The sequence below is a fragment of the Pseudorca crassidens genome, chromosome 20, assembly GCF_039906515.1.
Source record: "Pseudorca crassidens isolate mPseCra1 chromosome 20, mPseCra1.hap1, whole genome shotgun sequence".
In the NCBI taxonomy this organism is placed as follows: Eukaryota; Metazoa; Chordata; class Mammalia; order Artiodactyla; family Delphinidae; genus Pseudorca; species Pseudorca crassidens.
In genome coordinates this window covers 25,814,710-25,841,458 of record NC_090315.1, presented here as the reverse complement: position 1 = coordinate 25,841,458, position 26,749 = coordinate 25,814,710, and the positions used below count along the sequence as shown (strand labels likewise).

The following is a 26,749-nucleotide window of genomic DNA, read 5'->3' as shown; positions in this document are numbered from 1 at the left end:
CCAGTGGATTAAACTGAAAAGAATCCCAGTGGATTAAACTGACTGAATGAAATATAGCAAGTTGAACAGATCATAATATATGATAATATTTAGAGGTACAGTACTAAAACTTCTTTATTAAAATTCATATTATCCTACCCCAGTTAATGAATGGAACAGAATCAGATCACATTTATTTTGATCAGAGTTAAGGAGGCAAACCAGCTTGCGTGTCATCTCTCAAACGTACTAATAACAAATGCCCACGTTTAAAACGTTCTTTTTTTCCCCTACTGTTCTTTTCCTACTATTTCCTGACTTTTTTCTTTGTTTATTCACCATGCTCTAAGCTCTTGATTTATTGCTCATTTTTTTTGTTACAGGTCTTGAAACTGTAATCAGTTTAACCTCAAGAGAATCATCAGAGTGTTAATTTCCAAATGAATCCTCTTTCTAACAATGATAAGACTATCTATGACGAAAATACACATTTTGGGGACCCAGATCCACACCTGCCCTGGAGAAAGGTCACATTCTCCACTTTTGAAGAGCAGAAATCCTTCTGCATGGCCAGTTCTGGCAGGTCCTTATGTTGTCCCACACCAAAAGGTTTTGAGAGTTCTATGCTTGGTTAGCACTGACTTTCTTGGCTCTGTGGCAGAATGACCCCCCTCGGTCCCCCTCACCCAGGTTTTCACATTTCTTCATCTATAGAAACCTGGTGCTCCCTGGCCTCCCCTCTGTAAGGCTGGATCAGATCTCCAGCTTACACCCTGCTTTTAACAAATTCACCAAGCACTAAACTATGTTTAGGCACTGTTGTATTAGGCATTTCACGTTCATTATCTCATTTAATCCTCAAAACAATCCCACATATTAGCTTTAGATATGGTTAAGGTACTTGCTTAAAGTCACACAGGAAGTGGTAGAGCTGGGCTTCAAACCTGGGCTTGCCTAGCACCAAAGCTTGAGCTCTGACCTCTGTGCTACACATTCACCACTCAGCCAATGAACCCTCATGAGCGCGTGAGAAGAGAAACTTGAAGGCCCTTGAGTGGCTGAGAGGCTAGATGATGGCCCCCCAAAAGGTATTCACCTCCTCCTCCCTGGAACCTGTGAATGTTACTTTATATGGTGAAAAAGGACTTTGCAAATGTGATTAAGTTAAGAACCTTGAGATGGGAAGATTATCCTGTACTATCCAGGTGGGATCTAAATGCAGTCACATATATCATCATAAAAGGGAGGCAGGGGATCTGACACACACACAGAAGAGTTGGTAAGGCAGTGTGATCGTGGAGGAGGAGACTGCAGTGATTGGCCGCAAACCAAGAAATGCCACCTGCTACCAGAAGCTGGAAAAGGCAAGGAATGATTTTCCCCTGGAGCCTCCGGAGAAAGCACAGCCCTGCTGACGCCTGGTTTGGCCCAGTGATACTGGTTTCAGACTTCTGGCCATCAGAACTGTGAGAGAATATGTTTCTGTTGTTTTAAGCCACTAAGTTTGTGGTAATTTGTTATGGCGATCACAGGTGACTTTGTGATCTCTCTAGGCCAGTTTCCTTATCTGTAAAATGAGGATATTAGTGGTAATACCTAGAATTAAAAAAAAAAGAAAAGCGCTAGCATTTACCTAGCACAAGGTAGATGCTCTGCAGGGCTATTATCGCTCGCAGGGGCCGAGAGGAAGATGTATGGGGTGCTTTGGGAGCACATTGGAAGGAAGGGCAATTAACCCAGCCTCTAGTTCATAAATGCACATGACCATCCAGTAAGGTTAACAAAGAAGTTGAAATTAATTAAAAACGACAGTATATGGCATTTATTGACCAAATGACAGAGAGTTCACAAAACAATCTCCACCCTTAATTTCTAAGAGTGACTGCAACCATCAGAGAAACTTTTCAGGTGGTAACTCATTACCTCGTGGATGCCCCAGCAACTTTATTTTTCTGGAGGTGATTCTGAATGGTCATTCTAGGACACATTAATTAATGAACCATAAAAATAAACACTGCAACTGGAAACTGGAAGTGTAAATTCAGTTGCCTATTACGAATGTAATCTGTGACCATCACACTTTGTCCATAGAAATGAGCAGAGGGAAGGCTGGACTTATCTAGGGGCCTGGTTCCCAGGTATGTAAGGATTATTTCTCCCTGAGGGCTGGACTGAAGCCGGGCCAGAGAGTTTGCCTTTGAGCTGTTCCTATTTGTTCATCCAGCTCCTGGAGAGTCGTCATTGCCTTCGTTATGGATTGCTCTGAGCTAGTGATGGAAGAGTTAGCAGGGTGGCCTGGAGTGGCTCTTAGCAGGCTGGTGCCAGCTGACACATGCCACTTAGGTTTCCAAGGAGCCAAGCTGTCCCCACTCACGCATGGCTGATGCACTTGTGGCTAAATGTGGTGCCACCAGGGCCCCGGGCCAGATTCAGGGCAGGAAATAGAATGCCATCTCCATCACCAGGGAAACCGTGGCCTGCGTGCATGATTTAAACCAGGGCCAACAAAAAAGCTCAAAGGCAGGGTCAGAAGAGGAAGGGAGACCAGAGGGCGGCTTGCATGGATTTTGTCTTGGGTTATAACTGTTGACAAGCCACTTAGCTGCCCACATGTTTAAGTTTATCTGCATATAAGATGGAGGTAACAATATTTACGCATCTCACTGGGGACTTATGAAAACAACATTTCTGACAGACCACTCAGGATCCATGGATGGAAGGTGGTATGTAAGTGCAGATGGTAAACTTACTGTGTGTGTGTGTTTTCAGCAGGTGCATTAGGGGCATGTAGACCCTCCGGAAAACACATTTAGAGTCTGACCAAAAGCAAGCAATAATAAAAACTAACAATTTTAAGTGCATGGATTTGTCTTTGGGTTTGTGCAGGTTTGGGGGAATTGCATGTGTAATTCAGACTTCAAGACTGTTTTCAAACATTGCTGTGATTAGTAATACTTATGGCTCAAATCATTTGAGAATATGCTGTGGTTGTTGATTGTTTCCAAATGTTTGCCAAATTTGCTCTAAAAAATTCCCAAGTTAATTCTCCCGTATAGTTTATGAGTTGCACGTGGAGTCTGGAACTTTTGTTCCCAAGTTGGAAGGAGGCAAAAATCTATTTAAAAAACAAAGTGCAAAGAGGAATCTGTTGCTCTAACCCCTGGAGGTCTGCTATTTCTGAGGAGTCCTGAGTCTGTTACATATACATTTGTTCTGTTCATTTAAGGTTAAGCAATTGACCTCTGACCTCCCTATAAGGTTACTAAACGCTGCTTTCTGTCAGCTGGGTTCCTGAGGGAGTCTGTCACTCTGTTCTTGGTTAATTAAACCTTTCTCTGGTGCATATTGTCTGTCTAGAATAATTCCTGTGGGTCCAGGTGAATGGTGACTATTATAGAAAAACAAACTTGTTTAATAACACAAATAATACACTTAAAAATTAGAATAATTATATAAGTGAAATATAGAAAAGAAAGATCATCTGCAATTGTCTCATGCAGAATTAACCATACTGGCATATATATATATTTTAAACAAATATGGGATTCTAATGTATGTACTTGCTGTTTTGTGACCTGCTGTTGGGCTGAAGCCTTCACCTATTGTATCTGGGTGGAACACCACAGATCCTTGGAGTGTCTGGCCTACAGTGGGGAGAGGTCCTGCTTCGGTTGTGGGCATGGGGGTGGTAGAAGGAGGGCCTCAGAGCTTCAGTCAGGACTTGCGAAAGGAGTTTCAAAGATTTGTTCTCTTGGGCTTCACTGGTGGCACAGTGGTTGGGGGTCCGCCTGCCGATGCAGGGAACGCGGGTTCGTGCCCCGGTCTGGGAAGATCCCACATACCGCGGAGCAGCTGGGCCCGTGAGCCATGGCCGCTGAGCCTGCGTGTCAGGAGCCTGTGCTCCGCAACGGGAGAGGCCACAACAGTGAGAGGCCCGCATACAGCAAAAAAAAAAAAAAAAGACTTGTTCTCTCAGATGTCACTCCACTTCCTTAGCGCTCCCGTGTTTTGGCAACAGCATACATCCCAGAACTGGTAAACACTTGCTGATTTTAGCGTCTGTGCAGATGATGGTCCTGTGTCCTCCTGATCCATTTGCATTCTGCTGTCAGATCCATCGGTTCCCCCTTCCTCCCTTTTCTTCATACTAACAGAACTTGATTAAGGCATGGTTTATATGCAGCACAATGCACAAATCTTACAGCCTTTTGAATTGAATACTGCACACCTGTATGCACATAGGCATGACCCAGTGTAACCACTACCCGTGATATAAAACATCTCCAACATCCCAGAAGTGGCTTTGTGTCCCCTCTGAGTCAATCCCTCCTACCCCTAGGTAATCATTCTGTCCATTCTTAGACACTAATTTTACCATATTATTTCCCACCTAAAAACATTCCACAGGATTGTTGCCCCTTTATCTTGCTCCTTTGGGTCTAAATGTCCCTGCTTGACTTTCCAGGTCCACTTTCTTAAGGGTCCTGCCTGCTGAATCATTTGGGCCTCTACTGACATCTCCTGGCCTGAGGCCAGTCTCTGCACTGTCACTTCCATCTGCCAGGCTCCACCTGGAGCTTTGTTCACTCTGTGCCCTCACATTTCCCTGGCCTCCCCGAACCTCACCCATCCTTCAAGGTTCAGACCAAGTCCTGTTTCTGGCAAGAAATCCTTCCACTTTGCCAAAATTTTTTCCTATTTCTTTACCTCTCTCTTACACCCTGTATCGGTTGACATCAAGTGACTGAGTTTCTGCAAAGACTTGGGGCCATGGAAGGTAGACCACCCTGCCATTCCTACTTATGTTTCCCCATGACCATCCACATGTGGCAGCACACAGTTTTCCAAACCCTCCGTTCTTTTCTCACCCATTCTCTCGCATCATGGGGCTGCCCCAGGTCTGCAGCTCCCCAACCCCAGGCCCTGCTCCCTGTCTATCTCTCCCCGTCTTTTCTTCCCCTTCTTGGTACTTTGCTACCCAGCTCACTAAATTGTCTCCTCCAGACCTCAGATTCCACCCCTTCTTCAGATCTGACACCAAAAATCCTGAGACCAGGCTCTCCTCAGAGGGTAGGGATAAAATGCGGGGAGAGAATTTGAGCAGATGATGATGGAATTCTTTTTCTCAGATACAAGAGGGCTGGAGACACTGGTGCATCATATAATTTTGCCCCATCCCACCCACATCCTTTGCACCCAGCAGTTAGTGGCTCTCCCGCCTCCTCTGTTGTTCCAGTGTGTTAACTTTGCTCCCACCCAGACTTCCTGAGTTTGCCATGGCACAAAGAGAGTTCTGAGCTCACAAGAGTCAGCACAATCAAGGGGTTTAAGTAAGATATTGCAGCTAAAGGGCTTAGCACAGGTCTGCTGTGGTCAGGCTCAGAGCTAATATCAAAAGCCTGCAACCCCTTCTCTGATTCCTATCAAGTCAGATGTGTTGGGGATCCGAAAGTGACTGTGATTGTGTGTGAGTGAGTGTGTGTGTGTGGTCAGAAACCCTACCTTCTACAGTGAACACAGGCCCTGGGGCCAAGACCAGCTCTGCACTGCCTCTCCCTGGGACCCTCAGTCTCTTCATGAGTAAAATAAGATTCATAATCCATGCACCTCCGATGAGTGTAAGTGAAGCACACAGCAAAGCACTTTGCAGGTGGGCCCACCCTGCCATTGTGAGCCGGTAGAAGGACGGGCAATACAATGTGTTGGCAAGAAACTGGTTGGCCTAGTTCCAACTTGCAAATATAATTGTGTTTCTGAACTGGCAGTTGGCAAATGCAGCCCCCCAGAGACAAAGTCCGGTTCTAGACAAAATATTTCAGTTAGACTCCTTCAGTGGTAAGCAGACTCAGGAGTCTGGCTGCCTGCATTGATGTACAGGTTCTTACACTGACTTTGGAAAATGGCTTCGTCATTCCAAGCCTCAGTTGACTTGTCTGTGAAATGGGAATAATAGTCTCTTCCTCTTAGAATTGTCGTGAGGGGCAAAAGTAATTTATGTGAAGATATAGAACAGTGCCTGACACATAGAAACGCTCGATGAATATTAGTGATTTTATTATTTCCTAATAAGTGTTGCTCTGTACATGTTTAATGAATGAATAGCTGCTGGTGTGGATTTGGCTTATGAGGGTGCTTTTTGTTCTTCTCTGGTATTTTCAGGCTGATTCCATCTGACCGTGCTTGGCTGGGAACAATTTTGACTAGGTAGGTGGGAAAGGAAATGACGAAATGAAAAGACTTCAACCAGGGGTAGGAATGCTGACTACAGAAGACCGTGAGATCCTGGGAGTAAACCCACTAGCCACCTGAGAGCTACCAGAGGACTTCCCTGAGGCCCAGGCCAGCCATGCAGCTGTCATTTCCCTCTCTGCTTCTTCAGAGAGGCCAACTTGACTTTGGTTTTATTCCCAAGCACGTTTCCTGGATTCATCCTGGCAGGACTGTGGCTATTTTTCTGGATAGCCAGATGAGATAAGCTGTAGACGTTTTTCTACAAAAGAATAAGCAACCAATATAGTATCTGGGGGGTCCCTGCCCTGTGGCCCCCTCCTCATCTCCTCAGACAACTGTCAGAGCTGAGCCTGTGGGCAGAGGCCTATTTCATGACACACACACCCTTCTGAAACCCAGAGAGCAGGGTGGAGGGTTCCATGGCCACTCTGAGGGCAACAGTTTTGTTATTTGGTCCTGCCTTTGCCTTTGACTTACTATGTGACCTTCAGAAAGTCCCTTCCCCTCTCCAGGTCTCAGACTCTCCATCTACAAAATGAGGGAGTTGACCCTTACCGTCTCTGAAGTCCTCACTGTCTCTGAAAGTGGCAGAGTGCTGTGAGTTATCAACCTGGGTTGGAATTCTGGCTCCACTGTTTTCTGACCTCGTGGCCTTGGGTAGCCCACTTAAGTTCTTTAGATTGATCCCCCTCTGTAAAATGGGGATGATAAATAGTAATCTACCCTATAGGGTTGTAGCAAGGTTTAAATAAGACCTGTGCGGCTAAAGTGCTTAGCGCAGGATCTGCCCATGGTCAGGCTCAGCAAAGCAAGCCAATATCAAAAGACTGCAGCCCCTTCTCTGATTCCTGTCAGCCAGGCCAGGTGAGTTGGTGCCCTGGAGTGATATGCGCGTGTTTCCATCTGTCTGTCTGTGGACATGTGCCAGTGTATGTGGAGGGCTTGGCCTCCCCCAGGGCACTCTGGGAAGATCTGTCCAGGGAGCCTCCCTGAGGGCACCAGCTGAGTTGGAGCAGGTGTCTCATTTAGCAGAAGAGGCAGGTCATAGCCTTCCCCTCACTGCAGCATGCCTCAGTCTTTGGGACTCTAGATATCTTCATTGTTTCCTGAGCAGTTTTCCTTGAAGAGGCAATAGCTGGTCCCTCCCAGTGTGGAGATAACTAACCAGGTTCCCAGCCAGGGTGCAAGCATCCCCTGAAGCAACCTGTTCTATTGCTGCTCAGGACTTTGCTCTGTCTTGGAGGGCTGCCTGAAGGCAAGGAGCCCCAGCTCCTCTCCTGGGCCCCTGGGTTTTGAACTCAGGTCAGCTCTGTCCTAGGACTCCCTCCCATCTTTCTTCTCTCCTTGGACCACGTGGTGTTTGTTTCACACTGGACACTCCGCTAAGTGATGCAGGAAGTAGGCCCCCAGGGAGGCAGATACCGCCCAGCAAAGCAGATAACCAAGTGAAACCTCTGGATGCCTCTGGGGCCTGGGGCAGGCTCAGTGATAAGTGGAAATGCCAGGCTTATCGCTGCAGGCCGAGTTCTAGAGAAGCTATCCTGGCCAGCCCACCTCGCTCCCAGGCCTCCGGGCAGTCGGGCATCTCCAGGCAGAGTAAACGCTGGGTTGGCACAGCCGCAGCAGCAGGACGGGGATACTGTGCCCCACTCTGGCACTTCGCAGTCCCAGCGCCAGAGGCCAGTAGCGGGCGTCGGATTACACCCAGATATTTGCGGTAAGCAGGCCGGTCTGCTTTGAAGTAGGAGCCCGAGGAAGCATTGTTAGGTTCATGGGACTAAGGGAGGCTCGGTGACAATTGTTCCCCCGATCTGGGTCCTCTTGGACCAAGAAGCTCCATCAGCAGGAAGGTTTGGTTGATGGGTACAGCCCGGGGACGGTCAGCGCAGGCCTTTCCCGACTAACATGCCATATAGCGGGCAGAGGAGGCTGAGGGGCAGCTAACCCCGAAGTTGTCCACGTTGAAGCCTGCGAGACTTTCTGAGGTTCTGTTTCAGCTCTGGTTTCCTTCCAGGAGTAAGCGCAGCTTCATGGAGGACGCGTTTGCCCTTTCTGAGCGCACATCGGCTAATGGTGCATGCGGGGAGGTGGCTTGGGCCAGGCCAGGTGGCTGGGGGAGCTGACTTAGGACTGGGAAGACATCCCCTCATCCTCCTGTCCCCCCCCTGCCCCCGCACAAGGAGGGGACTGAGTACACTGCCATCCTTGTTGGCTGACCTTCTGGGGTGGGATGGGTGTGGTGAGGGGTGGTGAGTTCCAATCTGCACATTTTCATGTACTTTACCATGTGCCAGGTGCTGTGCTAAGTGTTTTACTTATCCTAATACTCAAATAGCCCTGAAGTTATTGCACTGTTATGAGCCCCTTTTACAAATGAGGAAAGCTGTGTTCGGGGAGATTAAGTTCCAGGTACGCAGCTGGTCCCTACGGGCACTTAGGTATGAAAGTAGGTAAGCACCCCTTTCCTCAAGATACGTGGCCTCTGTCTCTCAGAAAACTGCCATGATGTTTGATTTTCTTAGAACAAGACCTTTCACTGCCTTGTGCTGCCACACTTGTTATAAATCCACAAACCTACACAGTCTACCGCATGTCAGTCTCCCCCTCAGATGTTGTGCCCTTGAGCTTTGCAAAACCTGCTTCCTCTCCTCTGCTCCCCAGCCGCAAACACACTGAAGTCTTTGAGCTGTTTCTCCTGGCGTTCGACTCCAATTCTCTCCTCATCAATTTTGTTCATTATCTATGGACTTCCTCTTAAGAGAAACGAAGATTTAGCTCTCCCCATTTTCCCATCACAACTCTTGTAATACATATATCACTGTTTTAACTTAGTAAAGTATTTACTTTATTATGGCATAAAGTTATATAATATATATAATGTAATATTATATTATATAAATATAATTCACTGAAAATTCAATCATGTACTTTAATTTCATTCTTTCCTGAACTCTGATTTTCTCGGAGTCTCTGATTCCTTTTGTTCCCTTTTTGTCCTGTTGCCAGCATCATACTGATGGCTAACATTTGAGCACTCACTGGGTGCCAAGCTCTGTTCCAGGTGCCTTGCAAGAATTCTCCAGTGACCATCCTGAAAACTCTATGAAGTGTGTGCATTGTTACTATGTTACAGCCCAGGAAGTACAGACTCAGAGAGGTTAAATAAACTGGCTCGTGATTCTGCCCGAAAACTGGCAGAGGCAGGAGTTAAATCCAGATGGTCTGACCCTAGGCCTCGTGCTCTTAATATTTTACTACATGTCCTTAATTATATTATATCGTATACTGTTTTTTTCCCCCCTGAAGTCCTCCCTTTTGGGGATCCTCCATCTTCCTGCTTCAACTTTGGGCCTAGGTTGAAGCTGTTGTTTCCTGGAGCTCTGTTTTTTTGTTTGCTTGTTTAGTCCCTGGTTTTGCTGGTGTTTATCCTCCAAGCAGCTTCCTTGGAAAGGGGGCATACATTTTTTTACATCTTGGAAAGTCTTAAAAGTCTTTATTCTGTCTCCTGACAATGGTGCAATTTCTTCAAAATTCTAATTCTCTCTCATCTCGAATTTTACATGCAACCTAACTGTCTTGCCGCATCTGGTTGTTTTTAGGATGAGAAGTCTGATGTCATTCTGATTCCAGTTCTCTGATATGAGATTTTTTTTCTTTTAAATTTCAGGGAGCTTTTATAGTCTTCTCTTTACTTCTCTGTTCTAAAATTGCATAATGTCTGCAGTATTTCTTTGATAAATTCCTTCCCTCTTTCTTTCCTTTCTCCTCCTGAACTCCAGTTAATTAGATGTAGGACCAGCTGGATCCACTGTCTCTCTTTCTTATCTTTTCTCTCCATCTTCATCTTTCAGTTCTGTTTTCTGGAATATTATCTTAACCTTGTTTTCTAATCCCTATATTGGATTTTTAAATGTTAACATTCATATTTGTAAAAGACCTCCCTTTTATTCTATGTTTGTTCTTTTTCCATAACACCCTCTTCTTTTTTAATGGATGGAACAGTCTTTCACACTTTTCTGTGGTTACTAATGAGAGCCTTTTTTTAAAAGTTTCCTCTGTTTCTGCCACAATTATATTTCGGTTTATTTGTTCTGAGCTCCCCTTTTCATCTTGGGGGCTTTCTTTGAATACCTGGTGATCCTTTTTTTCTGTGCATAGTTCAGAATAAGTCACAAAAACCTGGGTGGGTGGTTGAGGCTTGTTGACTGCTTGGCTTTGTTGAGGATCAGATGGGGAGCTCCCAAGGGACCCCAAAGCCAGTGCATAGAACGGTTGTATTGTGGACTGCTCCGTCTCTGCAGAAACAGATCTCTGATCTGCAGGGAGGGTGGGGAAGGAGGAGAGCCATAGCTTTGGATGGACTCCTCAGCCTTGCATTTCTGCTCCCCTCTTCCTCCACCTAGGGTCTCAGGGTCCACAGGCCTCTCTGGGGTTTTTCAGGGAAAGCTGGCTGTCACCAGAAAGACAAGGGAATAGTCTTGGGATTCAGCACACACTGACCGCAGCCTACGGCAGAGGTCAGCCTGTGTTTTTCCGGGAGTGGATCGGCTGCCAGTCCTCAGCCAGGAAGGATGAGGTGTCATTGCACTTGCTACTCTGTGTCCATCCAGCTAGGCTGCCTTTTCTCTGTCTGCGTTCTCTTGGCTTGCTGGGTGGAATGCCTCCCCCATCCTCTGGGCAGGCGGCATTGCCCAAAAGGAATTGCCCGTGGCTCTTGCTGTGCCCTCTAAATCAGGGAGTTGGAGAGAAGCCATGCACCAGCCCTCAGAGAACCCATGTGCTCACAAACTCATGTCTTCTGGAGGCTGAGAAATGAAAGGGGTTCAAAGCTGGTTTTCCTGGCTGCTCCTTTTCATCAAAGAGACCTAAGGACGTGTCCTGTCGGCATATTCTGAGCTTTCTCCCAGAGGGTCCCAGAGCTTACTTCTGGCAATTGTCAGGACTTCCTGCCTTCTGCTCATTTGATTGTTTTGGAAAATCTGGGCTGCAGCCTCCTCCTTCCACAATTCTCCCGGTGGTCAGCCCAGCCTCCGGCTCCTGCTGGAGCCTCCTTTATTCATTCCTTCCATACCTATGTGCCAGGCACGTTGTGCCTCCTTTATTCATTCCTTCCATACCTATGTGCCAGGCGCTGGGGAAAAAGGCAAGCCAAAGGGGCACTGTTCTGGCCTCAGGGGCCTTCAAGGTGGTTCTGTACCAGTGTATGACGCAGCAGACATGTTTGCAGTAAACCAGCTGCCTTGCAATTACTTGTCGCTTAAGGGAGACCTGGGGCAAATACTTTTGTAATTTAAATAATTTGCTTTTGATATGAATAGGTGTCTGGGACATTTATTTTTGTCCTTTGTGTTCATCTAGACTTTCTTTCCAGGCTTTATTAACCCGGGACCTGCCTGGATGCAAGCTACTCTGAAACTCTCTAGAGCAGCGGTCGTAGTGAAGCCAAGGATTGGTGGGAACTGTCTCCCAGAGACAGCATCTGTCTCTTTAGACTGTGGGGACTTCCTTTCACAAAGATTATCGGCACCTATTGTAGGACAGACAGTTGTGCTGGGTGTTAGACTTCCAGAGATTTCTCTAGGCGGACACTTCCCGAAGTTTGACCCAGGGAACAGTAGTTCCACAGGGAAGTATTAAGCAGGAATTACGGAGGAAGAAGTAAGTCCCTACCCAGGTGCTGGTTTCTTTCTGTGACAGGTGAGGTCCTGCTGAGGGTGAATCCTCAGGAGGGACTGGAGCCTCGTGTGTCCCACATTTCTTTTTCAAGGAGAGTTTATCTGTGTGTTTTAAATCACAGTAAATGTAACAGACCAGTGCCCTTTTGAGCATGCTCTGGGCCGTTCCATCAATGACACCCAGTCCGTGCTCCCAGAAATGGGTCTGGATTTCTACATGGGCTGCTAAGGGCAGCTGTCCTGACAGAGGGCGAGTGGCAAGGGGTTTGCGGTCAAGCTGCACACTGTGTTTACTACTCAGCTACAGCTTAAAACAGCAAAACGATCCCAAGGTGTTTTTAGATGTCAGAGTTCCAGGTCAAATTTATTCTCATAATTGCTTTTATTCAGAAGGAGGGAGTTTAGGGGGATGCTAACACTCACCTCCCTGGTGCCAGCCTTCACCAGAGCTGCGCTATCCTCAGGAGGTCATGTGCCGGGGCCACCTTGGACAGAGTCCCTCTCTGGCCTTGTTTTCTCTCTCTGAGGGCCTGGATGCAAGTGGTGTCAGTGGACTGTTCTGCGGCAGCCTTGGGCTCTGTGGTGCCCCCTCACACCCCACCTTAGTGTCAGCCTGAGCGTGTCCTTTTGTCTGGTATATTTATTGTGGCTTCTGTAAAAGTTTCATTTGAACCAAGTGTTTCTGAGGCTAAAATATTTGGAAACCACAGGAAACGCAGGCCCCCTTGCTCTCTAGGGCCTTACTGTGCCTGTTTCAGTTTAGAGACTGGGTGCCTGATGCCTGTGTAGACATCCTTGGGGGGAGAAGGGTGTCACTGGCAAATGGTCCCCAGAGGGCTCTGCAAGGAACATGACCTGAGGGATGATACTTGGCCACTGTTCTTCACTTCTATTTTTAGGTACAAGTGACTAGTGACTGGGGGCCCCACGTGGGGAAGGACCTGCTGATTCACCCCAGAGCAGACTAAACACCTTTGGGGCATCAGCAAAGTAGGGGAACCAAAATTTTTTTTTAATTTGCAGAAGCACCAAATTTTTTCATCATGGCAAAATCAGAACTTTGTTGAATGGCCTCACGTTTCCTTCTGTTTTGGTCTAGCTTCTTATTGTGAATTGGATGTGTATGTGATGGGTGGGACCATCTGCTTCTCAGTGCTTTGGACCTCTAAAGCCCTTACTCTGCCCTGGTATCCCTGAGGCCCCCTCATAGAGTCCAGTTATCAGGTCGTTACCTAAAGGATCCCTTTTCTTCTAACCTTTAGTTTCAGCTACACGAACTCTGCCTGCCCTGGGCAGATTCTTAACATATTTGCCCATCAACAGCCTCTCAGAGAGGAATGTTAAATGCTGCAGTGATGTCAAAGGGGCCCCCAAGGGGAAGGGCCTGGGCCAAGCCCAGCCTGTCACTCATGGCCACAGCAGAGTGGGAGATAAGCAAAGGCAACGGCTCGGAGAGAGTCTGGTCTTCTGGGCGCCCTGAACAACCCAGGTGAGCCTTAGCTAGAGAACAATGAACTTCCAGACACCGCTGCCCAAGTGAAAGCAAGAGGTCTGCAGCTCTTCTGATTCCTCACCCTTGGCAATCTTCATCAGGATGTCAGGAGCCCCCAAGGAGAGTTTGCCGGGGTTGCCAGGGCTGGGCAAGGCCTGCTTAACCACCATGGACCAAAAGCTTAATGTGCTGGATGAGAAGGTTGACAAACTCTTAAATTTCCAAGAAGACGTCATGGAGAAACTGCAATGTGTGTACCGAGGCATGGGCCACCTGGAGCAAGGCCTGCACCGTCTGGAAGCCTCCCGTACTCTGGGCCCAGCTGGGGCCGACCGCACTCCCCCCGCTGACATGCAGGCTGGGTGGCCGGAGGTCCTGGAACTGGTGAGGGCCGGGCGGCAGGATGTCGCCCAGCAGGGCGCCAGGCTAGAAGCCCTCTTCCGGATGGTGGTGGCTGTGGACAAGGCCATAGCTTTGTTGGGGGCCGTGCTCCAGAACTCGAAGGTGGTGGATTTTATCATGCAAGGGAGTGTCCCCTGGAGGAAGGGAAGTCTGGCCGACGGCCCTGCGGAGGTTGGTTCCTGCTGCCCTGCCCCGGTGCCCTTCTGGCTGGAAGGGAGGCTCGGGTCCCTGGTGGGGAGACCAGACAGGAAGCTAGTCCTAGGAGAGCTGGAGGGCTGTTGTCCCCTCTTGTGCCTCCTGCGTGACCTGTTGATGGGAACATGGAGAGATGGAAACTTAAAGACCATAGGTGGGTTTCCAGACAGGCCAGGACAGGTGGATTTCCCCCAGGGAAAGGGAGAGGCAGTGCCTCTGTGGGGCCCTGGGCTGTGCAGGGAACCTAGAAGTGAGGGACAAATGAGCCATTAGGGAGAGGAGGGCAGTTACACTTCTTTGACATCCCAGGAACTTCTTTTCTCCTTACACCTGGGGTGGGAGAGAAGTGGGGAGTGCTCAGTTTACCCCGACAGAGCCCCCTTCAGAAACCCAAACCTCCCTCCCTTCCTGTCCCCAGCCTTGTGCTCTGTCCCAGAGTGGGCGGAGTGTGCAGCTGCCTGTGGGGACATGAGTGTTGACAGTGACCCACGGGGGACACAGGCGGGAGCCGGAGCCTGGGGGTGGAGTGTGGCATTTCTGGGAGCGGCTGTTCCTAAGGGTTGCATAATCAGACCCACTGGCTAATGGAAGCTTGGCTGGTGTGTGTGTGTGTGTGTGTGTGTGTGTGTGTGTGTGTGTGTGTGTGTGTGTGTGGTGTGTAGAGGCAACACTGGGAACAGCAGGGTAAGCCACCTAGCAACACTCACATGGCCTGCAGCCACCCTTTCAGATCTCTGCAGCTTCCCCCCAGCTTGAAGTCTGTGCTTAAACTCTGTCAGCGACTGAGGCTTTCAGAGGCAAGGCTGCAGGAGTTTGCCTTCCCTCCCCCTCCCCAGCCAGGCCAGAACTCGCTCTGCAGATCCCTTCGCTCCCTGCCCAGCTGCTTCTCCAGAGCTGGCCCCTCCCACCCCAGCTCCCTGCTTTCTGCACCTCCCCTGAAAGTCAGGCCTGCAGGGGAGATGTGACCTTCTGCTCTTGACAATGATAACCAACCTCAGCTTTAAAACAGAAAATAAATCTAATTTATGCTCATGGTAAGAAAACATTCTCCCTCCTACTGCATCCCCCCAGTCCCCGGGACAGCCCTCCTCCCCAGACAATCATAGGAACCAGTCTCCTGTGAAACCTTCCAGATAGAGTCTGTTTATCTACAAGCACATTGGTATACACACCACCCTCTTTGTTTTGTTTTGTTTTAACTCAAATATTACTCACATTGTACTGACCTGGATTTTTTCTAACTTAATATATTTGGGGCATTGTTTCATATTTATAGCTAGAAAGCTTCCTCGTTCTTGTTAAGTTGCAGAGAGCTCTCTTTTTGAGGATGTGTCTTAATTTGCTAATCAGTCCCATATCATTGTTTGTTTATATTGTTTCTCATTTTTAGCTATTATGGATAATGATGCAGTGACTAACCATGGAAGTGTGAGTTTATCTATATGACACACTCCTAGAAGTGGCAGTGCTAAGCCAAAGGGTAAATTTATACAATAAATGAAGCCAAACCAACCTTCAAAGGAGTTATTCTAATTCAATAACGTATGGGAATGCTTGTTGCCCCATTTTTGCTAACAAAGCATATTATCCAGTTTCTGACTCTTTGCCTGTCTGGCGGATGAAAACATCTTATTATGCATGTGATTTTTAAAAAACATTTTAGTATAAAAAATGTCAAACATTTATAAAAATAGAGATTAGTACAATGAACCCTGTGAGCCCATAACTGGAGGCTGATGTTTCCCACCCACTTCCCTCTTTCCAGATTATTATTTTTTTTTTTACGGTACGCGGGCCTCTCACTGTTGTGGCCTCTCCCGTTGCAGAGCACAGGCTCCGGACGCACAGGCTCAGCAGCCATGGTTCACGGGCCCAGCCGCTCCGCGGCATGTGGGATCTTCCCGGACCGGGGCACGAACCCACGTCCCCTGCATCGGCAGGCGGACTCTCAACCACTGCGCCACCAGGGAAGCCCTTTCCAGATTATTTTGAGGAAAATCTGAGATAATGGATTATTTCTTCCATAAGCATTTCAGCACGTATATCTAAACCATAAGGGCTCTTTTAAAAAACATTATCATGATCTAAAATGTGAATGGTAACTTGATATTACCAGTCAGCATTCAAATGTCCCTGATCAGCTTATGCCTTATTTATTTATTTTTATCGTTTGTTTATTTGAGTTAAAATCCGAATAAGGCAATTGGTTATATGCCTCTTAAAGCTAACTTTTTAAAAAAAATTAAAAAAAAAACTTTTTATTATGAAAAATTTCAAACATAACCAAAAGTAGACAGAATGATATATCTCATTGTAGTTTTAATTTGCTCATGCCCTTTTCCCTCTATTTCTTTTTTTTGCCTTTTTCTTGATTTGTAAGAATTCTTCATATATTAGTGAAATCAGCTGTCATACGTGTTGCAGATATTTAGGCATCTCTGGATAGGGTGAAGTCATGGAACTTTCTGTTTTCTGAGTTCTTGCCATGGTTCCTGCCTGTGATTGATCTGGCACGTGACTGATCTCTCTTCCGGTCTTTGTGTTTACTACACATCCCAGTAACTATGTTACTAGATCTAGTACTAGATCTAGAACTAAGGGCTAGATCTAGTCTCCCAGGCAGGCTGTCAGCTCCTTGCTGACTGTGAGGCCTCTGCTTCCCTCTGTGTGCGGGCAGGGCTGGCCATTAGACAGCTGTGACCGAGCCCCAGCTACTTAACACACTGTCCATGCTGAAAGCAGCGCACTGTGGAGACTGTCTGGAGATCCTCTTTGTATTTCCTAGGAGAGTAGGGGCATAGCAATTTGTGGAATTGAATTCAGCCTTAGCAGTGACTGCCAGGACTTCGGGAAGCTTCTCCTCAGGTCTGGAGTGCCCAGTGGCACTTCGTTTGGTTGTAACAACGAATCAGATTATTACTGGAAGCCACGTGCTCTCTCATGGACAGAGTCAGGCTCAGCCAGGATGCGCAGAATCAGTCAACCTGCTCAGAAGGCATCGGTCCTCCAGATGCCTAGGCATTTGGGGTCTATCCTTTTTCTTCTGGATGCATCGGACAAGGCAGGAACCAAAAGTTTGAGCCTTGAAGTCAAAACCCAGCTCTGCATGTGTGTGTGTTTGTATGTGTGTGTGTGTGTGTGTGTGTGTGTGTGTGTGTGCGCGCACGCACGCCTCTCTCCACCAAAGACAAAGGGAGGGAGAAGACAGTCTGAGCCCCACAAGGTCTACCAAAGGACAGTCTGTTCAAGTCTTTCTCTACTGGTGGGTGAAACAGGAGGCAGCGTGATAATGCTTTCAGTTCCCCCAACTACGGGGGTGGCAGGGCAGAGTCTGTAGAAAGAGACCAAAGGAGAGGTCTCTGCAGAGCAGGGCATCCGGGTCACATTGATGATGCTGGTGATAATCATGATGACAGCAGCTAGCACTTATTTATTACGTGTTTCCGTGTGTTATGTTGTTACCATTAAGAGGGCAAAGCTTACTGTCCTGGAATCCCAAAGACATGAGCAGAAAACAGGACTGAGGGGCACAGCATAGGAAAAACAGTGGAACCAACCTGGAACCAAGCAGAACCCTATGTGCCACCCCCCACCCCCACTCCAGTACAAAGGACCCTCCACGTCCCCTGCCTCTTGTTTGTGGAAAAGCTGAAGTCTCCCAGGCCTCCCCAAGCCACAAAAGAGCAGGCCAAAGCAGCTAATGATTAGGACAACAGAGTCACAGACTCAGTGTCTGATGCACATTCCTGAGTTGTTTTACAGATACTGTAACTGCCACCAGAGGGAAAAAGCTAACTACATGATGGCCAGACTGCAGCCATGACTTAAGCTCCATCTTGAGCAGCACTGAATCTATGGCTAGCAAAATTTCAAGAACTGGCCTCAAGAGAATGGGATACTATTGCTCATAATAATCTATATCTTTGTGGGCATCAACATAATTGTAGCTTCTTCTGCCCGTATATGTAAATGGGCAACTACACTTGACAGCAAAGAGATGCTACAGACCCATGCCGACATCTTCCACTCTAAGAATATGGCGCCCTATGTCAGCACGAAGTAGTTACAGAAGATGGACCTTTGCCCATAATCCCATAGAAATGGAATGATGTTCTGACAAGTGGGGATTTGTAAGCAGCTTTTGGCAGGAAAGAGCTCTTTGCAGGAGGCCCCTTTTGTCTTGTCACTAACCTTAAACCAGGCACCCCCATGCTCTACTCATCTCTGGCCCAAGCGCAACTTTCAAGTCTTTTGATCACACAATACCTTGCCTAACAAGTCAGTTCTTTCTGTAGATCAAAGAAGTAGAAATGAAGAATAAGTAACTAACAGAAGACCAGATCTCTTCCCTAGCTTCCCCTTCAGTAAGCTCACAAACTGTGTGAACAAACTGTGAACAAGATAGCATCAACAAGCCTGCACGACAAGCCTGCATACACTGGGGGATGGCGACAACTCTGATTAACTGAGATTACTTCACTCTTTCCCTTTAAAAACTTTCATGGCTGAGCAGATTCTTTGGAGGCGGTTTTTGGGGGACGCTGAGTCCACCCTCTCCCCAGATTGCCAGCATTCTGATTAAAAGCAACTTTCCTTTCTACCAACATTTGCCTCTCTCAAGTATTGCATTTTGAGGAAAAAGCAGCTGGACCTGATTTGGTAGCAAATGTAACCTCCATCCTTAGTGTCAGGGAGACATGCAAGAGAGGTGAGCACTATGGTGGGAATTGCTCCAGCTGATTTTTGCCACATGGGCCTGGAATTCCCAGATCTTCCAATTTTCTTTTTCAAGAGAAGCTGGGAACCTAGAATTTTTTCTAATCAGTTTTATTAAGGTAAAATTTACATACAATAAACTGCACATACACACACTAAGTATGCACAGTTTAAGTATACAGTTCAACAAATGTATATACCCTAATAACCACCACCACAATCAAAATGTAGAACAATTCTATAACCCCCAAATGGAACTTAGAATTTTGATGTAAAAATCTCCTAGATTTAAAATGGTGGTAACAAATTTAAAATTTTTAAATTCTATGCAAGCCAAAAAAAATGCGAGCTCTTTTTGGACTCTGGCCTCCTAGTTGGGGCCTCTGTGGCCAAGGCAGGAGAAAGGGCCTTCGGTCTCTGGCCTGAGACCAGACCCACTTCTGTGACAAGTGCCAGGAGGAATCTTAGGGGCCATATCAGTCAAAGGCTCAGAAATACCAGGGGGGCCCAGCAAGGGTCAGGCCACCTAGAAATATTTGCATTTGGAAATACTGAGTGCTCTGGACGATTTCAGGGGCACGAGCATATGCACTGGACTGGTGTGGACCATTCAGTTCAGGAAGACCTGCTGAGAGCCTCACTGGGTGGGGTCCGAGTGTCCTTACATGATCTGCTCTGTCTCAGACAACACAAAATCATCCGAGCTATTGAGCACTTACCATGTGCTGGGAGCACTTCTCAGGAAATTCCACAAATTAACTCCCCCAATCCTCCTGCTAGCTCTACGAGTAGATAATATTATTCTTCCCATTTTACAGATGAGGAAAGTGAGATGCAGAGAAGTTAAGGATCTTGGCCAAGTGGTGAAGGTGGGGTTTAAACCCAGCAACTCTGGTTCAAGGGTCCTGTACTGCAAAGAGGCAACCTTGGGATCCACCCACCTAGCTCCCAAGCAGACATTATTAATTGATAGTGGCACTCTCCCCCTGCAAGCATAGATTTATCTGACCTTAGTATCCAACTCAAGCCAACACTGTAAAAGCCATGACCGATTGATCTAAATTGACACCTTAAATTTATTTTCCATGCCTTGTCTAGTATTTTCAGGTCTGGTCTGTTTAGATCACCCTGTCGGGGGCTAGGTCTGCCCCTTACCTGCACTATGGTGACCCATTAGAAAGGACTTGGTGACCTTGGGAAAGCCTCAGCATCCTTATCTCTAAAATGACAATAGTAATATGTACCCTCTAGTATTACTCTGAGACTAAGAAATAACCTAAGTTCTTCTATTTCAAGCACAAGGTAGGTGCTCAACAAATGTTTGTGGCCTGAACGATGATGTTGATGATGATGCTAGTTTTTATGGTTATTCTTTTAGAACAAAGAGCGAGTGGAAGAGAAAGGAGCAAAACCAAAGCACGCACTGAGCACCAGAGGCGTGCAAGCCGAGCTCAAGGGGCCTTGGGAAGGTGAGTGGGGCCCCGTTGGCTTTATCCCACCTGCCCACCTAATTTCAGAATAAAAATACCACCACCACCACCACCAATATGATTACTGAAAAACTGCTGAAACTTATTCTTCGTCCTCTTTTTTTTTTGCAGTTCTTTTTGTCCTTTATGCTTATTCCATTCTGTATTGCTCTTTATTTCACTTTGCTTTAAATTTTTATGGATCGCTTTTTTTAAGCACTTGGTCAACTTTAAAGTTTTTTAAGCTAATTTTCTTTTATAATCTTGCATAATAGTTACATGGTTCCAAAGTCGAATTGACAAAACAAGGTATATTAAGAGAAGTCTAGCTTCTATGCATGTTCCCTGCATCCTATTTTCTCCCCTGCATATGTAACTATGTAAAAAAGTTTTTGTCTTGTCTTTCCTTTGAGGTCCAGTCTCTTTAGACCACATTATAAGTGGTTATACACACACATATGCAGGCTCACATACACACAGCCTTCCTTCTTAGACAAACAGAAGCATACCACACACTTCTCCTCCTTGCTTTTCTCCACCGTATATCCTGAGATCACTCCATAGCCGCATATGGAGATATTTGTTTCTCCTTTTTTATGCCTGGGTGGCCCTGGTTTAGTCAATCAACTCCCTCCTGATGGTCACTTGCATTATCTCCAGTCTGTCTATTATAAACATGGTGCACTGAATGGCCTTCTACATATTTTTCAGGATACCTTTGGGATAGGTTCTTCTAAATAGGAGAGCATTTTTATCCTGCTTATTTTCCTATAGAGAGCCAGAAGGTGGAGCTGCCAGAGGGGACAGTGGAGAGGTTGCCCCCCATCAGTGCTTCGGGGATAGGAGCTGACCTCCTTACCCAGGCAGAAGCCTCACCAGGGCAGGGAGACAGAGTTCCTGGCCCAGCCCAGGTACGCCCAGAGGTGGAAGCCAAAGCTCCTGTAACATCCAGCGAGAACCCCAGGACGGGCCTGGAATTGTCTGTGGTGTCTGAAAGGGTCAGTGAGGCTCCCACCAGCCAGGAAGCTGCATCGGGTGCAGGACGAGGAACATCATCCAGTAGACCTGACCCTCAGCCCTCGGAGGAGGGCATGAGGCTGACTCCAGCGCTGCCAGCCCAGGCCAAGTCAGCTCACGGTGGTGGAGAAACACCTCCAAGGTAAGGGATGTGCCTCCAAGCTGGGCAAGGGAAGGCATTAACTGCAGCTCCTGGGCTGGAGCCTGCTAAGGGGCCAGCTGCTCCTGTTTGTGTGTCCACTGTGTGTGCAGCTCTGGCTAGCCTCGAGACGAGAAGACAGGAGAAGGCCGAGGCCCTGCTTTCAGAAGCTTAGAGCACTGGTTCTTACCTGGCACCCATTAGAATTACTGGAAGGAATTTTTTAGATACGAATGCCCAGAGGTTCTGATTTATTCAGTCTGGAGTGATGCTCAAACATCGTTTTTTTGTTTATTTGTTTGTTTTTAAAGCTCCCCAGGTGAGTCCCATGTGGAACAAGACTGAGAGCAATAGTAGTAGCTATAATAATACTTAAAAGTGTTCACTGAACACATCCCAGGTGCCAGTCGTTGGCTGAGCATTTCACAGACATCATCTCGTTTTATTCTCACAACCTCCCCAGGAGGCAAGTGTGGTTGGTGTCCCCAGTTTACTCATGATGAAACAGGGTCAGGTTGCCCAGGGCCACACAGCTTGGGATTCATAGAGCTGGAATCTGAATCCAGGTGTTTGTTTGTTTATTACGGAAGTATAGTTGATCTACAATATTATATTAGTTTCAGATATACAGCATAGGGATCAGAAGTTTTATAGTTTATACTCCATTAAAAGTAATTATAAGATAATGACTATAATTCCCTGGGTTATATAATATATCCTTGTTGTTGATCTAGTTTATACATGGTAGGTGTACCCTAATGAGCAACTCCCCGCTTCACTCTCCCCACTGGTAACCAGTAGTGTGTTCTCTGTATCTATGAGTCTGTTTCTGTTTTGCTATATACCTTCATTTGTATTATTTTTTAGATTTCACATATAAGTGATATCATACAGTAATTCTTTCTCTGTCTGACTTATTTCACTAAGCATAATATGCTCTAGTTGTATCCACGTTGCTGCAAATGGCAGAATTTCATTCTTTTTTATGGCTGAATAATATTCCATTATCTGTATATACCATGTCTTCTTTATCCATTCATCTGTTGATGGACACTTGGGTTGCTTCCATATCTTGGCTATTGTAAATAGTGCTGCTATGAACATTGGGGCACATGTATCTTTTTAAATAAATGATTTTGGTTTTTTTCTGGATATATACCCAAGATTGGAATTACTGAGTCATATGGTAGTTCTGTTTTTAGTTTTTTGAGGCACCTCAATACTGTTTTTCATAGTCACTGCACAATTTACATTCCCGCCAACAGTGTGCAAAGGTTCCTTTTTCTCCACATCCTTGCCAACATTTGTTATTTGTAGTCTTTTTTTTTTTTTGGCTGTGTTGGCTCTTCGTTGCTGCATGCAGGCTTTCTCTAGTTGTGGCAAGCGAGGGCTACTCTTTGTTGCAGTGTGCGGGCTTCTCATTGTGGTGGCTTCTCTTGTTGTGGAGCATGGGCGCTAGGCTTGCAGGCTTCAGTAGTTGCAGCACGGGGGCTCAATAGTTGTGGCATGTGGGCCCTAGAGCATGTGGGCATCAGTAGTTGTGGCTCATGGGCTCAGTAGTTGTGGCTCGCGGGCTCTAGAGTGCAGGCTTAGTAGCTGTGGTGCACAGGCTTAGTTGCTCCGCAGCATGTGGGATCTTCCTGGACCAGGGATCGAACCCGTGTCCCTGGCATTGGCAGGTGGATTCTTAACCACTGTGCCACTGGGGAAGTCCCTATTTGTAGTCTTTTTGATGATAGCTGTTCTGACAGGTGTGAGGTGATATCTCATTGTTGTTTTGATTTGCATTCTCTAATAATTAGCAATGTTGAGCACCTTTTCATGTGCTTTTTGGCCATCTGTATGTGTTCTTTGGAGAAATGTCTATTCAGGTCTTCTGCCCATTTTTTCATTGGCTTGTTTGTTTTTTTCATATTGAACTATATGGGCTGTTTATATATTTTGGATATTAACCCCTTGTTGGTCATGTCATCTGCAAATGTTTTCTCCTGTTCAGTAGGTTGTCTTTTTATTTTTTCAATGTCTTTTCATTTTTTCATTTTTCTTTGCTGTGAAAAAGCTTTTAAGTTTAATTAGGCCCTGTTTGTTTGTTTGCTTTTATTTCTTTCGACTTAGGAGATAGATACAAAAAAAACAGTTGATATGATTTACATCATAGGCTGTTCTGACTGAACATTCTTTTCCAGGAGTTTTATGGTTTGGGGTCTTATATTTAGGTCTTTAATCCATTTTGGGTTTTTTTTTATTATATGGTGTGAGAAAGTAGTCCAGTTTGATTCTTTTGCATGTAGCTTTTCAGTTTTCCCAACAGTGTTTATCAGAGAGGCTATCTTTTCCCCGTTGTATATTCTTGCCTCCTTTGTCATAGATTAATTGACCATAGGTGTATGTGTTTATTTCTGGACTCTCTGTTCTGTTCCATTGATTTATATGTCTGTTTTCTGTGCCAGTACCATGATGTTTTGATTACTGTAGCTTTGTAATATAGCCTGAAGTCTGGGAGGGTGATACCTCCAGCTTTGTTCTTTTTTACCAAGATTACTTTGGCACTTTGAGGTCTTTTGTGGTTCCATATGAACTTTAGGATTATTTGTTCTCATTCTGAAAAAATGTCATGGGTATTTTTATAAAGATTGCATTAAATCTGTAGATTGCTTTGGGTAGTATGGCCATTGTAACAATGTTAATTCTTCCAATCCAAGAGCATGGGATATCTTTCCATTTCTTTGTATCATCTTCAATTTCCTTCATCGATGTTTTATAGTTTTCAGTATATAGGTCTTTCACCTCCTTTGTTAAGTTCCTTCTTAGGCATTTTTAAAATGTGATTTTAAAAGGGATTGTTTTTTACTTTCTCTTTCTAATAGTTTAACATTAGTGTATAGAAAAGCAACAGACTTCTGTATACTAATCTAGTGTCTTGCAATTTCATTTAATTTGTTTATTAGTTTTTATAGTTTATTTGCTTTATAGTTTTATCTGTTTTATTGTTTGCTTATTTGTTTTATAGTTTTCAGGTGGAGACTTTAGGGTTTTCTATTTAAAGTATCATGTCATCTGCAAATAGCGACAGTTTTACATCTTTCCTTCCAATCTGGATGCCTTTTATTTCTTTTTCTTGTCTGATTGCTGTGGCTAGGTCTTCCAATATTATGTTAAATACAAGTGGAAAGAGTGGGATTCTTGTCTTGTTCCTGAATTTAGAGGAAAGGCTTTTAGCTTTTCACCATTGAGTGTGATGTTAGCTGTGAGTTTGTCATGTGACCTTTATTATGTGGAGATGTGTTCTCTCTATACCTACTTTGATGATAGCTTTTTATAATGAGTGGATGTTGAAGTTTGTCAAATGTTTTTTAGGCATCTATTGAGATGATCATGTGATTTTTATCCTTCCCTTTGTTAGTATGATGTATCACATTGATTGATTTGCAAATATTGAACCATCCTTGGGTCCCTGGAATAAATTCCACTTGATCATGGTGTACAATCCTTTTTATATATTGTTGGATTTAGTTTGCTAATATTTTGTTGAGGATTTTTGCATCTATTTTCATCAAAGATACTGGCCTATAGTTTGCTTTTGTTGTAGTGTCTTTTTCTGATTTTGATATCAGGGTAATGGTGGCCTCATAGAATGCATTTGGGAGTGTTCCATCCTCTTCAAGTTTTTGGACTAGTTTGAAAAGGATAAGCACTAGTTCTTTTTTATAGAACACAAAAAAGAATTACCCTGTGAAGCTGTCCAACCCTGGACTTTTGTTTGCTGGGAGTTTTTTTTAAATTACAAATTCAGTTTCACTACTAGTGATCAGTCTGTTCAAATTGTCTGTTTGTTCTTGATTCAGTCTTGGCAGGTTGTATGTTTCTAGAAATTTGTTCTAGGTTGTCCAATTTGTTCACGTATAGCTGTTCATAGTATTCTTTTATGATTTTTTGTAGTTCTGTGGTATTGTTTGTTATTTACCCTCTTTCATTTCTTTTCTTGTTTGTTTTTAATTGAAGTATAGTTGATTTACAATGTTGTGTTACTTTCTGCTGTACAGCAAAGTGATTCAGTTATGCATACATATACAGCAAAGTGATTCAGTTATACATACATATACATTCTTTTTAAAAATATTCTTTTCCACTATGGTTTATCATAGGATAGTGAATATAGTTCTCTGTGCTCTACAGTAGGACCTTGTCCTCTTTCATTTCTTATTTTGTTTATTTGGGTCCTCTCTCCTTTCTTCTTGATTAGTGTGGTTAAAGGTTTATCAAAAAAAAAAAAGGTTTATCAATTTTGTTTGTCTTTTCAAAAAACCACCTCTTGGTTTCATTGATATTTTCTATTGTGTTTTGATCTCTATTGTATTTATTTCCTCTTTAATATTTATTTTTTCTTTCCTTTTGCTGACTTTGGGCCTTCTTTGTTCTTCTTTAGGTGGTAATTCCTTTAGGTGGTAGTTTAGGTTGCTTGATGTTTTTCTTGTTTCTTGAGGAAAGCCTGTACTGCTATCAGCTTCCCTCTTAGAACTGCTTTTACTGCATCCCATAGGTTTTTGAGTGTTGTGTTTCCATCTTCATTTGTCTCAAGGTATTTTCTGATTTCCTCTTTGATTTCATCATTGACACATTGGTTTTTTAGTAGCATGTCATTTAGTCTCCACGTGTCTCTTCTTGTTCCATTTTTCTTTCTATAATTGATTTCTGATTTCATACCACTGTAGCTGGAAAAAATGCTTGATATAAGAATACACATTCAGGATTTCTCTGGTGGTGCAGTGGTTAAGAATCTTCCTGCCAATGCAGGGGACACGGGTTCGAGCCCTGGTCTGGGAAGATCCCACATGCCACTAAGCCCGTGTGCCACAACTACTGAGCTTGTGCTCTAGAGCCCGTGAGCCACAACTATTGAAACCCACGTGCCTAGAACCTGTGCTCTGCAACAAGTGAAGCCACTGCAATAAGAGAAACCACCGCAATGAGAAGCTTGCGTGCTGCAATGAAGAGTAGCCCCCACTCGCTGCAACTAGAGAAAGCCTGCACACAGCAACGAAGACCCAACACAGCCATAAATAAATAAATAAATAAATAAATACACATTATTTTCAAGTACACATGGAATGTTCTCCAGGATAGATCACATGCTAGGCCACAAAACAATTCTCAAAAAATTTAAGAGGCTGGATCTAGGTTTTTGGACTCCAGAATCTGTGCCCCTAACCACTGCACCATCCTGTTTTTTCAGGTCAGCATTTAGTTAAGTCTTAAATACTATGATGGGGAGAGAATGATGGGTGTTCAGAGGTGGGAGGTTGGTATGGGCTGAATCAATCCAGGGGCTTTCAGAAAGATTATGCTTGGAGCTCTGGAAGTGGACTTGGAGCTCTAAGGACTCAGTCTCAGGACATGCCCTCAGCAGACATGGTGCAGGAAAATGAAGAGCCAG

The 26,749-nt window shown here is 45.3% G+C and overlaps 1 protein-coding gene across 2 annotated transcripts in view; it reads left to right on the top strand.

Annotated features, from left to right (window-relative positions):
* The first annotated feature begins 2,659 nt into the window (after positions 1 to 2,659).
* MYLK3 (myosin light chain kinase 3) overlaps positions 2,660 to 26,749 on the top strand; it is a 57,716-nt gene continuing 33,626 nt past the window's right edge. The window contains exons 1-3 of one of the 2 annotated variants that reach the window (XM_067719876.1): positions 2,660 to 2,702; positions 20,069 to 20,159; positions 20,934 to 21,318. In XM_067719876.1, coding sequence (XP_067575977.1) covers positions 21,251 to 21,318 — 68 coding nt within the window. In that variant the 5' untranslated portion in view covers positions 2,660 to 2,702; positions 20,069 to 20,159; positions 20,934 to 21,250. Of the gene's footprint in view, positions 2,703 to 13,316; positions 13,951 to 20,068; positions 20,160 to 20,933; positions 21,319 to 26,749 lie in introns of those variants that run through there. The other variant, XM_067719875.1, reaches the window with a different exon arrangement.